We start from the raw sequence: 16062 nt of genomic DNA on the forward strand, positions 1-16062 counted from the left end.
AAGAGACTATCATCCACGAAGGATAAAAATAGGACCATCAATGGGAACCACAACTAAGGGCCTCCAGAGCAGAGCCAGTATCCCACTGCCTGGGATAGGGAAGAGAATTCCAAGGTAAACGCTTCAAAGATTGGGGCTGGAAGAAAAGAAAGACCCAGAAGACTCGGCAGGATCATCAGGCACAACTACTTCCACACCCAAGTTGGAAGTGGTGAACCCCCGGAGATGACCAAGCCACATCCTGAGCTAAAGCTAGCCCCGACCTCGAAACCCTCAGATGCATCGGGGCCTGAAGCAAGGGGGGCCTAGAAGAGGGAGGGCTCCCTGCCTGAAGGGAAAGGAAGTGTGTTGCGATCTAAAAATTATATATATTTAGCTAGAGAATTTATTAAGACTCTCCAGCATATGAGTAGGAGTGAATGACCAGTGGTTTGTGGTTCAAACTGTGTGGAGACAGCGGTGGTCAAGGAGATTAACAGAGGTCAGATCCTTAAGGGTGTGAGATCATGCCAGGTGACCAGGTCATGTCACAACCTTTTGGCAAAAGCCAAGGCATGGCGTGTTTACATGACAGACAGCCTGGCGTTTCGGCAGTTGCCAGGTTTTGAGAAGGTCACGACAGAGATGTGATCGGTGGTTGAGAGTTAGTTTAGCCAGGATCTTGGAATCGATCCACGGCTGAATGAACCAACACCTCCAGTTCTGAAACCTTAAACACCAACCGGGGCAGTGCCATGGCATCCAACTAAGCACACAACTCAGACCACTGTAAAACAGAAAATATCAAGCGTAAAGCAGTCTCTGCGTAAAAAACCCTGAATATCATCACAAGGGTTTGTTAGGTAAGCAATATGCAGAGACTAAATCTCACATGACTCGAGTTGAAGGTGCCAGCGTCCTCCACCATTCTGCCAGCAGGCAGCATGGTGAAGGCAGAAAAGGATGAGCATTGCCATGTGGCACAGCTGATGCACAACCCTAGAACTCATTTAAAGCAAGCCCAAATTAGGCAGGGATATCCAGTGGACCACTGAACCCACAAGGGTTTGCCAGGGTCTGCAGGGAATGGCCTTGCAGGAATCCCAGGCATTGCAATTACCTCGCCAGAACCCCAATTATGAAAGAGGCCCTCCCTTTTTTTTTTAAGCAAGAAAGGAAAGTCGGATAGACCCTGTAACAGGCCTAAGTTGACTAACCCAGCTCACTAGAGGCTCAGAAGACCAATCTCAGTATGCCATGGTTAGATCACACGAATCCCAGTGCACCCCGCCAGCCAAAATATGATCCCGACCCCAGAGACGACAGAAAACCTAAAACAGAAAGTCAAAAACAAACTAACTTGCCCAGGGTTGGAGCACCACATGCAAGGAAGCCTTATAAGGGAGCAAACCCCCAACACTCCAGGGAAGAGGGGCCCTGGCAGCACAAGGGCAGTGCTAGGTAACACACACAGAAGAAAACCCTGTGCACATGTAGCTCCAAGCATCTTATACTCCTGGTTCAAAGAGCACAAATGTACATTTGAACAGCCTCAAAGGAAAAAACCACCACTTAGCTGAAGCAGAGCATGGGGAACAGAGTGAAGGGGGGGGAGACCTCTCACACTACCATCAGCAAGAACTGAGGGTAGAGCAGCTGGGTGACCCAGTCTGCCTGGCTTCTTCCAACACGGGAATATTAAATAGCACTTCAGCTGGGCAAGTTTTTAAAAACAAGCTAACCTTTATATTATAAATAAAAACTATAAACAGCACCTGACAATTGGAGTGGTCATCATGGGGAAGTAACCAACAACATTTTGTACCAGCACTCACTGTCAACTCACCTGGTGCGTCCAAGAGAGAAGGATAGCCCTGCCGGAATCATCATCACGAATATTGATGAAGACAGAGTCAGCTACTGAGAGCTGGCACTCACTCACTGCCTGTACCTGGGATGCTCCCAGCTTCCTGTAACATACCATTTATGAATGATTTAAGTGTGGAACAGAAGCAAAGAAATAAGACTATTTGTTATCTAGTACTATGTACCATTAATGATTACAATCTTATTAGACATAAATATACTAAAGCTACTGCAAGTTGACAAAAACATCCTATTATGGTCTTGCACAGTTGCACTTTCTTAACACAAAGTGTATATCTAACTCCACAATTTTTAGATATACTTAGTCTTCCTTCTGCACTAATCTATCTCCCTCTGGGTCCTTGCCTTCCCACCCCATGAAAATACAAAATAGTGTAATTAACTTTTAAATTAATTACATGTCTTGCATGTGTATATTTATGCTGAATCAAATGCCTATCTTCAATATCAGAATGTTTGCCGATTTTACTCATTTCGTAAATTGTGAAATTATTATTCTGCCAATAGTCATCCTACACACGGCAATTTTACTACATGCAGCCAGATATTTGAACAGTATTTAATTACACAGATTATTCCCAAGAGCCACTCATTAGCTTCTTTCATGCTATTATTACAGTAGAAGGCCAGAGACAAAACTAACTAGCATGAAATACTCACTGGGAGAGGAGTGTGTGCATAGAAGACGTCAGAGCTGGGACTGGGCCGTGATCATCTACTTCAATTCTCTCGGTGAATCTGAGCTGATGTGAGGCCACTCCCAGCTCACTCCAAGCCTCATTTACACCAACTATTCTCACCCCCTGTACATGGGTTTAGAAATAAAACAAAAAATGTAATTACAATTATTGAAAGGAAGGACCCTCAAAAATCAAGCATACACTGTAATGATATGCCCTTTTCTGCAAGGGCCCCCCCTCAGTATCTCCCCAACGCTTTCTCTATAAGGCAAAAGAAGCTTGGGTATCACAGATCTATCCAATCCCCCTCCCCCAAAAAGAATGATCGTTGCCTCGATGTAAACACACCAGATAAGGTTGTGCCAGCCTTTCACTTGGTGGCAGCTCAGGTCACCTATGGCTCCAGCCAGCCAACCCTCACCCTCACCCCCCATATTCACAAGCCACTTAAAATTAACTCCACCACCCCAAGTAGGAGAAAGGAACGTGTTGAGGATGAGGCCAACACCCAGCAGTTAACTTTGAACAACCCTACGAACCCATGAACTAACCTAGTCACCAGAAATGCAGAATATTGGGCTATGGACAAACTAAAGGCAGAGTGAAACCACCATGAGCCAAATGACTGGCAGACTGACTGAGTCATCATAATCTAGTGGTGTGAGTGTTAGTGATCATTGTGTAAGCAAAGTTAATGGAGGGAAATATTTGTTAAGTGGACCAAACTTAGTGCAACACGCTATGAAGTCCAGGGTGGTGTCCGACATGAAGCTGTGCTAGCGATACTGTCCTTCTTTAAGTTTCCAGTTGGAATAGCTGGAAGCGCATACAGCTCAAGATGAAGTTCAAGGGGGGGGGGGGGGGGTGAAAGATTTAACTTAACTACTGGGTGGATAATTTTTCCGAGTTGTTTGGTGAATTGCTTCTATACTTTCTGAGAACCTTGCAGTTGTTAATATTGTCTCGCTTCCTTTCTGGGAGTTTCTTTCTTTGGAGAAGATGATCATGAATCCCCTGCTCTCTGCACCTCTGTGAAGGGAACCAGATTTTGGATTCTTGTCTCCAGTAGGTTATTAAAAGACTCACAAGGGCTAATATGACTTACAGGTGTGGAGCTATCACGATGTTGTTAGCAACAGGGAACACCATTTGCCTCCTCCCCCACCCCTAAACAAGGAGTCACAGATGGATGGGGCAACCAGGCACCAAGGAGTTGAAAGAAAACCAACACCGAATCATGAGACCATAACAGCTCAAGAAAAGAATGAGGTGGTTGGCGGTGAAAAAATTAATAACTTAAGAAGAAATGGTGCCACAGTACTGTAGTATTGATGTTGGAAGCCAGCAAAAGTTGCTCCGTCACGGCTGAATGTTAATGTGCGACATTATTCAGTGTAAGATACCGATCATCAAACAACCTAGACAAAAAGGACAGGCCCACTGAAACAGAAAACAAACTATGAAAGATGAAAAACCAGAAAGGAATGTAATGAAATGCCAATCTCTTGGTGAACCCCCAGTGGCACCCTGAAGCTACTATACTGTATCTGATTTAGTGCCAGACTACAAGGTGCCATCAGTTGCAGAGTTCTATTTGGCCTACTGGGGACCATGAGCTAGAGAGGTGCAGGGAGCAGTGGCATTATGAAAAATTTAATGTAAATTTATTCATATTTGCCACCACCAGGGAAGGCGCCCAGACAGTCAGCGAAACAAAACATATCACGGCTCGGTTAGAAATGAGACCTCAGCCTCAAAACAGACAAAAGAACTCCCCTAACAATGTAAACAAACAATAAAATATTTGTGAAACTCGCATGAGCTAGTTGGCCCCAGCTCTCTCCTCGTTAGGGGGAAGGAGGACCGGGAACGTCCACAAGATACCTGACTGCCAGGACCCAGCTCGACCTCCAAAATCTTTGCTCCCGAATATCAGCCCAAGATGAAAGCATCGTGCAGAGCAAAAAACTGTAATTGATATGCCAAAGCTTGGGGATTGAGAAGGAAGGTGCACAGTTCCCTGGTGGTGTGCAGATGAAGTAACAAGTGAACTGCTTCATCACTGGGCAGTTTCAGAAGTTCTTTGTCTCTTTTTTTTTCTTTTAATGCTTTATTTACCATGCTGATTGTACATTTTAGCTTGTCCACCTTTCTGGGGCCTTTTCTTGGTGTTTTCTTCTTGGTGTTTTCTTTCTTCTTTCTTAGGGGCCTCGTAGCCTGGTGGATAGCGCGCAGGACTCGTAATTCTGTGGCGCGGGTTCGATTCCCGCACGAGGCAGAAACAAATGGGCAAAGTTTCTTTCACCCTGAATGCCCCTGTTACCTAGCAGTAAATAGGTACCTGGGAGTTAGTCAGCTGTCACGGGCTGCTTCCTGGGGGTGGAGGCCTGGTCGAGGACCGGGCCGCGGGGACACTAAAGCCCCGAAATCATCTGAAGATAAACTCAAGATTGGTCAGTATAATCTAGTATTCCCTGCTCCTTATGCTCTGTAGAGAGGACCAGGTTTTGGCCTCTGATTACTGGTAGACTTACAATGACTCAAGGACTTAGTGTGTATTCAATTGAATGGCGTTATCTAGACAACTAGCACAAGCAGCCACCATAGCAAAAGATAATACACCTGATGCAATTAAGAGTTCATTTGTAGTCGAGAGGTCTGAAACAAGCTGTTCCATATGAGCGTCATTCCACTTACTACACATAAATATAAAATCTAGTACTGCAGATACTACTAAAGGAATTTTGTTATTGCAAATATCACTATACAATTTTGTATTGCAGACATCACCAGTAAATTCTGTACTGTAGACAACAGTATAAAATTTGTCACAAATTTATATTTAGAAGACTAACATTATTGAGAAAATCAACAGGAGCTCTGAGGTGACCCGAACCCACAACCGAGACACTCCCAGCCACTGACGCTAACCACTGGACCACCTTGACTTGGGTGGTCCAGCGGTTAGTGTCAGTGGCTGGGATTCTCTCGGGTGAGGATTCGAGTCACCTCAGAGCTCCAGTTGAGTTTCTCATTGATATACACCAGAGTGATTTCTCTGTGTAACTTACATTATTTTTCATGATGAGAACTCCATGAAGAACTTTCTGTTTCTTTGATTCGTAGACCTTCTGTTTTTTTGGCTGTGCTTCTTCATTAGTACTGGACTTTGAAGAGGTTGGTGCAGCAAGGGCTGGCTGTGAGACAGCAGATATGGTGTGCTTCAGTAGAGGAAGTGACACCTCTACGTCAAGATTACTTGAAACTGGTATAATTGATGTCTCTCCATTTCCAGGCTTGTAGCAATTGATGTTGAATTCCTACCCACAAGTACAAATAATTACAGTGTGCATTACAATCAAATAACAATGCTTCTATATCAAAATCAGTGCCAATTAGTAGTAATTTAAAAGTAAATTTTCTAACACTATTCTCATTGCTAAAATTAAATAAATGTGTTTGTTGTAAAACATGAGTGAACAAAGCTGTAAATACTTGAATAAATATGTGAAAACCACTAGAGAAATATCTGAAGACAATAGCTTGATTCTTTAGCACTTCATCAAAGAAGCATCTGGATGGTTAAGCACAACTGGAGTCATACTTCAGGACTGGCTTTTGGCCCATTTATCTTCATTATCTTAATAAACAATATTCAGACAGGGCTAAAGCTAGACACTTTGAAATGGGTCGTTACAATGAGGAAGGCAGCTGCAGCCATAAATACTTGCACAAATATTAAGAAATAATTGGACACAAAAGGGAAACTGTGGACAATTCATTTTAATGTTGATAAAGACCTGAAACTCATTTTGACATTAAAAATATTAAAGAAAAACACAAAATGTTCCACAAGGAGCAGTAATGATTAAATAAAGAAAAATACTCTTGACGTATTTAATGGAAGAACCTCAAGCACAAGACATCTAAGCATGAGCAAAAGCCAATACAATGCCAGGTTTCATAGCCAAGAATATTTATCAAACAGTATTATGAAATGACAAATGCCTGTGGAGAATGAGAAAAGTCACACATATAGGGCATGAGGTCACTCAAGATCAGTCGGCCCAGCCTAGCATGAGGACGAGTGGCGTTCATAAATGCTTAGAGCCAATACCAGGTTCTCTCTTAATATCACAAGTGATCAACAGCAGGGGTTTCTTGATAAGTTTGCATCTCTGTCTGGATACATATAGGTATCCAGACCTCACCACCACGTGCCAGCATCTCAAGGGACACATACACCCCTCACCACCAGGTGCCAGCATCTCAAGGGACACATACACCCCTCACCACTAGGTGCCAGCCTCTCAAGGAACACATACACCCCTCACCACCACGTGCCAGCATCTCAAGGGACACATACACCCCTCACCACCAGGTGCCAGCATCTCAAGGAACACATACACCCCTCACCACCAGGTGCCAGCATCTCAAGGAACACACACACCCCTCACCACCACGTGCCAGCATCTCAAGGGACACATACACCCCTCACCACCAGGTGCCAGCATAAGGAATAAAGACCCAAACCTTCTCATGTAATTCCTAAGTCAAGACCTAACATGAACACAATTTAAAAGTGAGTGAGAAGGGGAAGGGTCAGGGTCTCATAGGTTTCCAAGCTTATACAAATGCTAGGAGAATATTGGAGGAAATCAAGAAATTACAACTAACTCAAAGCAAGATACACTGCATCAACCACACACACACACACACACACACACACACACACACACACACACACACACACACACACACACACACACACACACACACACACACACACTGCAGTAGTGGAAATGAGAGACAAACAGGCCGACTGACTGGCCACTGCTGCTGCTTGACAAAGGTCACAAAAGTTCCCCAAAACAGTTCACTTTAGTGTCTTCATGTGTGATAATAAACAGGGGGAAAACAATAAGGCAAAGAAGCATTCTTACCTGCATGATCTTCTGTCTTAAGAAATCCATCTTGGCATTTTCACCATGAACCAGCATCACATTCTTCGGCTCACAGTGTCGAATTAACTGCATGATACCTTTTGCATCAGCATGGGCACTGAATGACATATACTGTTGAAACATAAACTGCTTTAGCAATTGTCCTACAGAAAGTTCTTCATCAGAATAATTATCTAGAACAGTATACAAATCTTTCACTGTTAAAGTAATGCTCTCATCAAACGGCTATTCCCTGTACAAACCAATTATAAAGTAATGCTTCAATTAAATAGTTATTCGCTATATATATAGCAACTAATTTCAAGATATTGCTAAGTTTAATTAAATTAATATCCAAAAAAACAGTTTAAGGTGTAAACTTTCATTAATGAACCTTACAACTAATGCAATTTTCTACTGCTGTAAATTGTGTACTGTATTTGCAGGGAGCCAGTGGCTGAGCGGACAGAACACTGGACGCGTGATCTTGTGGTTCGATCCCGGTGCCGGCGAGAAATGATGGGCAGTTTCTTTCATCCTGATGCCCCTGTTACCTAGCAGTAAAATAGGTACCTGGGTGTTAGTCAGCTGTCACGGACTGCTTCCTGGGGGTGGAGGCCTGGTCGAGGACCGGGCCGCGGGAACACTAAAGCCCCGAAATCATCTCAAGATAACCATCAAGGCTGAGTATGGTGTTTGTGTTGCCCAACAAGCGAGTTGGACTAGCAGAGATCGAGGCCAAGCTGGCTGCTGCACAACTTCTTAAATGCTGACCAGTTATATTTTATTTACACAGCTCATTTTTCCCTTTGAATGCATTGGGGTCCACACAGTCTAAAACACCATAAGAGGAAAGAATGGGCCTTTTTTGTCATTATTAAGAGTCTTGGCTTATAATTGATTTTTGTGGTCTGCCATATTTTCTATATTTCTTATAACCTGAGGAGTTAAACTGGTGCTAGTGTACCCTCTGATGGCTCAAACAGAGCTGTCAGACAGTACTAGCACTCTGTCGACGAAATGTCGGCATCGCCCAGAATGACCTTAGTGCCCCAAACCACACCGAATATAGGTGTATTTGCAGCGAGGCAGTGGCCGGCAGGTCCAGCTGGCATGGCCTGCTCTGCCAAAGCACAGGAGGGATGTGCTTGGCATGCATGACATATCGAGATTAATGACATTAAGAGGAGCCTTACCACAGCTGGTTATCCAGCAAAGAGAGAACCACGTTACCTAATGCCTGCAACTCTGACACTGTTGGTCACCTAATCAGGATCACAATGCACCCCTGGAAGAGTGGCAGACAGTTGGTGTGACATTACATCTGCATTTCAACTTTAGCCAACACCTACATTACTTCAGTGCTGCACATTCAGGTGGTGCTGCCACTCACGGGAAAGCAGCCAATTTTCAAAAAAAAAGATCTGGACCACCACTACAATTTTGTCCACATTGCCTTGGAGACACTTGGTGCTTGTAGTAAAAGTACCACTAGTTTTTTAAAGAGCTGGGTTCTAAGCTAATTGAAACAAGAGACTTTTAGAGCTGCCAGCTTCTTCTTTCAATCCCTTAATGTAGTGATACAGACAGGAAATGCACACCACATCCATGGTTCCTGCCTGCCATCTGAGGAGCTGGAAGAACTCGACAACCTGTGACAATCTTGTACCTTGCATGTAACCAATGTTGTAACCTATTTTGTGTAATGAAGTTTTAAATAAAATAAAATGACAAAATACACAATATATTTGTGTACTGTATATAGGGAAACAAGGGGGCTCCCTCCCAAAATTTTTTACTGCTTACATTCACCTTGTTTAAATGAATCAAACTATATAAGAACTTTACAATCTGCCCTTAATTTGTGTATTGTGTTCCTGCAAAAACTGTAAATCAAAAGCTCCACTAATCAAACTTTAATATACTAATATATATATATGGACAAAATGGTTATGTTCTGCACATTTCCAAAAGTCAACTTATTCCACACTGCTTAATAAACACCTATTTCAATTTACATAATTAATGATCCCTTCAATTTTCAACACCAAACACATCACACAATCAAATCCAGAATGAGTGGGATGTTCTATGCTGTTTGAAAATATTTGAAAACTTTTGAGAACAAGAGTGGAGCACGGCTGCAGGACAACACTGCCGACACCGTGCCAGACCACAACATTACCACTCGACATCCATACTAATAAGCACACATTCCCCATCACCTCATGTCTACAATCATGAGGTAATTGAGACACAATAATATAAAAGTGCTAACCCTCTTACCACAAAATCTGCTTTCTCCAATATCACCCAAATTTTGGGCTGCCTGTATCTTCACAATTCATACAATTCCTTTTTTTGGTGGGGAAGGGGGGGGGGGTATAAATACTGTACAATACTCACTTCAACAGACAAATTGACATCGACACTCGTTCTGTTTTCAAAATCCACCTTCTTGGCACCATTTAGGATCTTGTGACCCACTGTACCCTGCACACAGTACCCCGGCATGATCACCTGTAACACACACATACATAACATATAAGCATATATATTTAATGATTACATTTCCACAACTGTATATACAAGGCGCTTGAGATTCATGAATGCTAAGACTTAGAACTTATGGGAAAGTGGGGACAGATCTGAATATCTGTATGTATTTCTGAAAGTATTTCTGTCTTATTTCAAGACAGAACTAATAATATTTTGAATAAAATAAATTATTAATAAATAGAAACAAGAAAGTGCATTGGTATGTGAAAAGTGAGATGAGTGGAAATATCTCGTACTTGGTGATGAAGTTGGCATTTTGGGGATGAACTTTGACTTTAATAACCATGAAGGCAGACATAACAAGAAAGGAGACTAGGAGACTTATAATGCTAAAGCACATCTTCTATCTTTTGACAGCAGTTTTATTTAGAGTGAGTGAGTTAGTGTTTAGGTGTTATTTTAAGTGGGGGGCATGGGGTGCCTACCTATCAGTGACTATCTATTAGGGTCAGGGGAAGTAAGATCTAGCTATTTAAGCCCTAACTCCTACCCATTTATACCCAAGGTCTGAGTGTGTGGTTAAGACGAAGCTTACATCTCAACATCTAATGAAGTTGAGCTCTTTGCCTTTTGATGTTGAGCACTTTGCTTAGACGTTGAGATGTAAGTCTCATCCTAATCACACACTCAGACCTTGACAAAGCACTCAGGAGAGTGCAAAAGACTTGGTGTAAATTCTTTACATAAATTTGACAAATACACAAGTGTGGGTTTACATCCTATGTTATTATGCCTGTGAAAGGACATTACCATTACTTATTAAACCACAAAATACTAAATTAAAATAAAATATTTAGAATGAAAATTCTGAAGAAAACAAAAAGTAATAATATGTGGTGTTGCTAACCACATAAACAAAATCTGATAATAGCAAGAGCCACATTATTACACACTTAATTCATTAATTTGTTATAACAATTTTCATACGAACTGTTTATCTTTAAAGTTATGTATGTCCAGAGTTATTTGTAGCAGTTGTATTAGGTAAATATAATACATTTATAAGCCTTCATCATCCTAATAAATTCATCAGAAGCATCATATTTACAGATATATTCTGCAACACAACAGTCAACTGTATAAATACACCTGGACAAATTCACTAGACCAGACAGGGAACCCTTTACAAGCCGTAGGTTACTTGGCTCGACTACGCCACTACAGACAGAGGCCTCACCTCTATTCAATTACTTTTTATCTGATTAACATTGAAAATGTTGCCAATATAGCAACAAGAACAGGAGGGTATTATTATGAAATATATATAAATAAAGATCAAACTCACCATATTGTTTGAATTGGGGGCCCATTTTTTAAATACTGCTAGGGAGAGTCCGGCGTGCAGCATGCCTGGGGTAGCAAACACCACCATAGGTCCGGGATTCTCCATGTACGACTTGTCAAATGGTTTTATGTGCTTAAAGTCAAACATATTACGATGTACAAAAGTTTGTCTGATTTTCTGATTTGTCCACGTGATGAACATTCGGTAGTACTTATTTGCCTGAAAATATTAAGTGCAATTAGTCCACACCTACCGATATGCTTCAAGATTTTAAGAGCACCCCCCTCACTTCTTACAGGATCCTACCAAGTCTAATGCAGGATCTTCCTTACCCTCATGTATTATCTTTCTAAGCCTCATACAAGATCTTCCTCAGTCTCCTGTCAGATCCCCCACAACCTCCTGCCAGATCAATTATTTCCCAGTGACTCCCTAGCATCTTAATGATACCATTCAGGAACAGTTTGAAAAGCTTGCTGTGGTGTCAGTGTAGTATAGTCATGCCTACCTGTGCACAACACGCACAACACTCTCCAACACATATGGGATCCTACCTCCGACACCATCCAAACGGGCTAACCCTGCCACACATTAGACTCCACACCCCATACATTACAGTCATGTATGCCAGAAAACCAACACCGAATGTAATGAAATGCCATTTCTGGGTGAACCCCGGAGGCTCCCTGAAGCATAAGGGAGCCGACGGGGCTCACCACAGAAAAAGTGGTTTAAAGACTGAATATGTTCATACCCACTACTTATACATACTCAACCCTAAGCATTCTTTTAATATATTGCACATACAATACAGCAATACATCTAGATATATAGAATAACAATAGTTTCTTCAAAGAACTATTTTTCACCCAATAGAATTAAAATGCATTTATTGGAGGCAAAATAATGCTCACCGTTTCTGCAAGACCCATAGTGAAATATATGGGCACTTTGAGATTCATTCGGTCCCAGTAGGTGTCAAGGAGGATGCACAGCTCCTGGACACGGCCAAGAGCAAACACTGGAATGAGCACCTTGCCTCCCCTGTCTACACAGTCGTGGATTTTCTTAAGAAAGTCCCGCTCTCTGCAGAAGAAAAGTAAGGGCATACAGTACTTACATACTTGTATACATACAAATACTAGAAGTCATCTTTTGCAACAGTTCATAATTTATCCTCAATATGTCACCAGCTCTCCCTAACAATTTTATTATTTTCCAGCATTTTTTAATTTTTTAAGCAGATGATAGTCAAAAAGACTGCAACACTTCAAATAAAAAAGAGGGCAAGAACAAATGGAGTTAAATCACACTTGGAAACTATTGCCAAAAAATTGAGCAAGTGGAGTGCCCCGGGGCTCTGTTCTGGGATCTCAGTTGTTTACCATATGTATATATATTATTAAGACACCAAATTGAAGAGCAGCATTGGTCAATTTGCTTATGAAACAAATTGAGCAGGAGATAAATACAGAAGACTCAGAATTGCTACAAGATGGCTCAGATAGCTTTCTAAATTGGATGAAAGATTGGAAGATGAATTTCAGTGTTAACACATGCAGGGTTCTAAGCTTAGTAAATGAAAATAGTTACCAGATATCAGCCTGACAATACTGAAATTGTCAAATTTAAATACAAAAATGATGTGGGAGTCATGATTAGTAGAGATTTATAGTAGTCTAGCCAAAGAGCATGTACCATGAGCACCTCACAGATGGGAAACAGGATCACATAAACTGGAAACTGCCAATCCATTTTGGGGTAACCCAACTCCTCACAAAGCCAACAGCAGGACACATTGTCAACGGTCCACTATGGTAATGGGGTGAAAATGAGACCTCTTCCACTAGAACGTTGGACATGCCCCAAATATTAACAGCATGGGGAATCAAAACCTAAGAATCCACAAGAAAAGCTACCCAAAGAGTCTGGCCGACAAGAAGAGTTATTTTGAGGCTATCTTGAGATGATTTCGGAGCTTAGTGTCCCCGCGGTCCAGTCCTCGACCAGGCCTCCTTTTTGTTACACATTCCCCAGGAAGCAGCCCGTAGCAGCTGTCTAATTCCCAGGTACTTATTTACTGCTAGGTGAACAGGAGCATTAGGGTGAAATAAACTCTGCCCATTTGTTCCGCCTCCGCTGGGATCAAACTTGGAATCTTAGGACTATGAATCCCGAGCACTGCCCACTCAGCTGTCAGGCCCCAGAAATGAGAAGAAAAGAAAACAGTTAGCTGGGAAGTACCACAATTGCTAACCTGACACCAAAACTCACAAAATGGCTGACCCCACAGCATCACATGTCGAATGAACTCAACAACAAAGCAGCCGCCCAGTGGTCACTGCCTGACAACTTCTTGCACCGGAAAAAGCAAAGTCACCAAGGGCAAATCCTGCCAAGAAGACCAAAGCAACAAATTCACACCATGATAGGCAGGAGAGTAAGGAAAGTGAGAGAGGGGGGAAGGAACAAAGGAGGTGAGCACGAATATGGAAATCCTTTCCCCAGGACAGACTCCCCACCCCCCAGGGAGGGAGCTGACTCAGTAACAGATGCCACAACGATGAACATTGCAGGTCGCACGGTGAAAGGGCTAATCCACCCCAACAGGCAGCATAGTGAAGGTAGTAATGGACAGTCATCAAAACATAACAAGACTGATGGCCATTCTACAAATTCATGCCACAGGGAGTGCAAAATTGGAGGGCTGACTAAGCAGGCCCTCTGAGAACTATGATGGGAAGTGGGGTGGTAGGGAAGCTTTCCAGGTCCTGAAGAGTGACCCCAAAAAGGAAGCAGAGGGCACAGGAGCTCACCAACAGTTGCCAAAAACAACCGAGGGGGCAAATTCACCAGTAAAGCACATACAAGTGCCATGTGCTACCCCAGGGTAGAAAAACCCAACACTGCCCCATCCTCAAAGCCTTGTAGAGGAGTCAAAAACCCTTGCACTGCTAAGGGTCAGGCTCCCTCCACAGGGGGACGACAAGAAGTGAGGCATAAACATGAATCATGAAGCAAACATTAAAATATATAACAATTACAATCAGTAAAAAGAATCTCTGCACTTGTTCCCAGTGCAAAAAAGTGATGAGATTCTATGTCCTTCTATGCTAACTATTGAGCTATTGCCCCTAACAAAAATAATCAAAAGCATGATTGGAGCTAAATTATGAGAGCTACCATTCATAGCCCAAACTTCCCATGCTCTATGGGCTGATTTCACGGAGCAAAACAATAATTTCAACCTGTCATATGAAGAGCAACAACCAAGAGAACCTGTCTGTAAAGAGATTTAGCCACATCTAGCAAGTTTCCCATGACCATGCCTCAAAAATCTCCTTTTGAAAGAAAATGGCCCCATATTTTACTGAACAAAATCCTCTGCAACTGGAAATTAAAAAGAAGCAGAGAATTTGATTTTAAATATACTCAGTGGCTTACCCAAGCCCAACTATAACTTGTAATGCAGACCCGTGAACTCGGTCCCTACATCCTAAGCAAATCGCAAACTTCAGTGAACTCTTGTTCGTTGAATCAGATGAGTAAATTTGGCATGGAAAGTGTGTTCTCCACCCAGAGATTTACTGAATGGAGGGTTTGTTGTATGGAGGTTCCATACAACAAATTCTAGGACCCTGTCCTAGAATTATTTCCATGGAAATAATTCTAGGACATCATAAGTTGCTCAGTTTTAATATATCTCTCAGAAACAAATTTATTTAGTTACTACCTGCACCGTTTTGAGTCTCGAATTGTTGTGGCATATGTGGATTCAGAAATTAGAAGATCTGGACGACACTTGTCAATCCACGCAGCACCAAGGTGCCTATCTGGAGTCATGTTGTAATCACCCTGGAAAATATATAACCTGTACAGTACTTAATTAAATAATATTAAACAAGTTTTAAACTCAAAAGCTAATACAAAATTATATTATGTTTATCCATGCTAATGAAATAAGGGGCTTATTAACTTTTATCAAAAGTATTTTCATCCAACATTTGATTTATTACTTGATAAATTAGTCAATAAACAACACAATGATTCCCTAAACAAAATGGGTCAAGGAAACCTGACACAGATGATATCCACATATCCCAGTGTACAAGACTCATAGTACCATGTCCTACACCAGAATTCCAAGGAACCACAAATATAATTATAAATTCAAGATGACATTAGCTACATCTGGTGTACACTAACCTAGAACGAGATGAACCAGTCCATCAGTGTCCAGACACGCAGAGTGTGTGCAAGGTGGAAAAGGAGAAGACAAAAACAGCATGGAAAAATGATATTGACATGGGTACAGAGGCAAATAGGGAGCCACAAAAGTGAGCCAGAAATAAGTACATCATGAGGGAAGCGAGCAGCCGTTTGAAAATGACAATTTTGCAGAAGCAAAGAGTCGGCCAAAGCTGTTGCAGTCATATATGCTGGAAAACAACTATATGAGACCTATCAGTGCTTATCTATCACTAACTATTGGAGGGTAAGATATAGCTCTTTATACGCTGCCTACTATTCACTTATATCTAAAGTACTAATTACCTCTATTAACATTAATATTTTCATCATATTTAAAGTTCTGGATGGAACTGACTTTAGCATCCTCTTCATTACATAACACTTGCCAACCACCAGTACAAGGAACAATAATTTCCATACATCTCTTTGACTCAATCACATGTCCAGGTTCCACTCATGTCTCATTACCTTACCTCTT

At 41.9% G+C, this 16062-nt stretch overlaps 1 protein-coding gene across 1 annotated transcript in view; it reads right to left on the reverse strand.

The window, feature by feature from the left end:
• Positions 1-16062, reverse strand: part of IntS11 (integrator complex subunit 11) — a 30879-nt gene that overhangs the window by 1700 nt on the left and 13117 nt on the right. Inside the window, exons 6-13 of the mRNA XM_045731075.2 lie at positions 15067-15188; positions 12248-12419; positions 11334-11552; positions 9896-10009; positions 7490-7621; positions 5618-5866; positions 2527-2669; positions 1826-1949 (exon numbers count right to left, since the gene is read on the reverse strand). Of these exons, the coding sequence (XP_045587031.1) occupies positions 1826-1949; positions 2527-2669; positions 5618-5866; positions 7490-7621; positions 9896-10009; positions 11334-11552; positions 12248-12419; positions 15067-15188 (1275 nt within the window). The remainder of the gene's footprint in view (positions 1-1825; positions 1950-2526; positions 2670-5617; positions 5867-7489; positions 7622-9895; positions 10010-11333; positions 11553-12247; positions 12420-15066; positions 15189-16062) is intronic.

This window comes from Procambarus clarkii, chromosome 13, assembly GCF_040958095.1.
Source record: "Procambarus clarkii isolate CNS0578487 chromosome 13, FALCON_Pclarkii_2.0, whole genome shotgun sequence".
Lineage (NCBI taxonomy): Eukaryota > Metazoa > Arthropoda > Malacostraca > Decapoda > Cambaridae > Procambarus > Procambarus clarkii.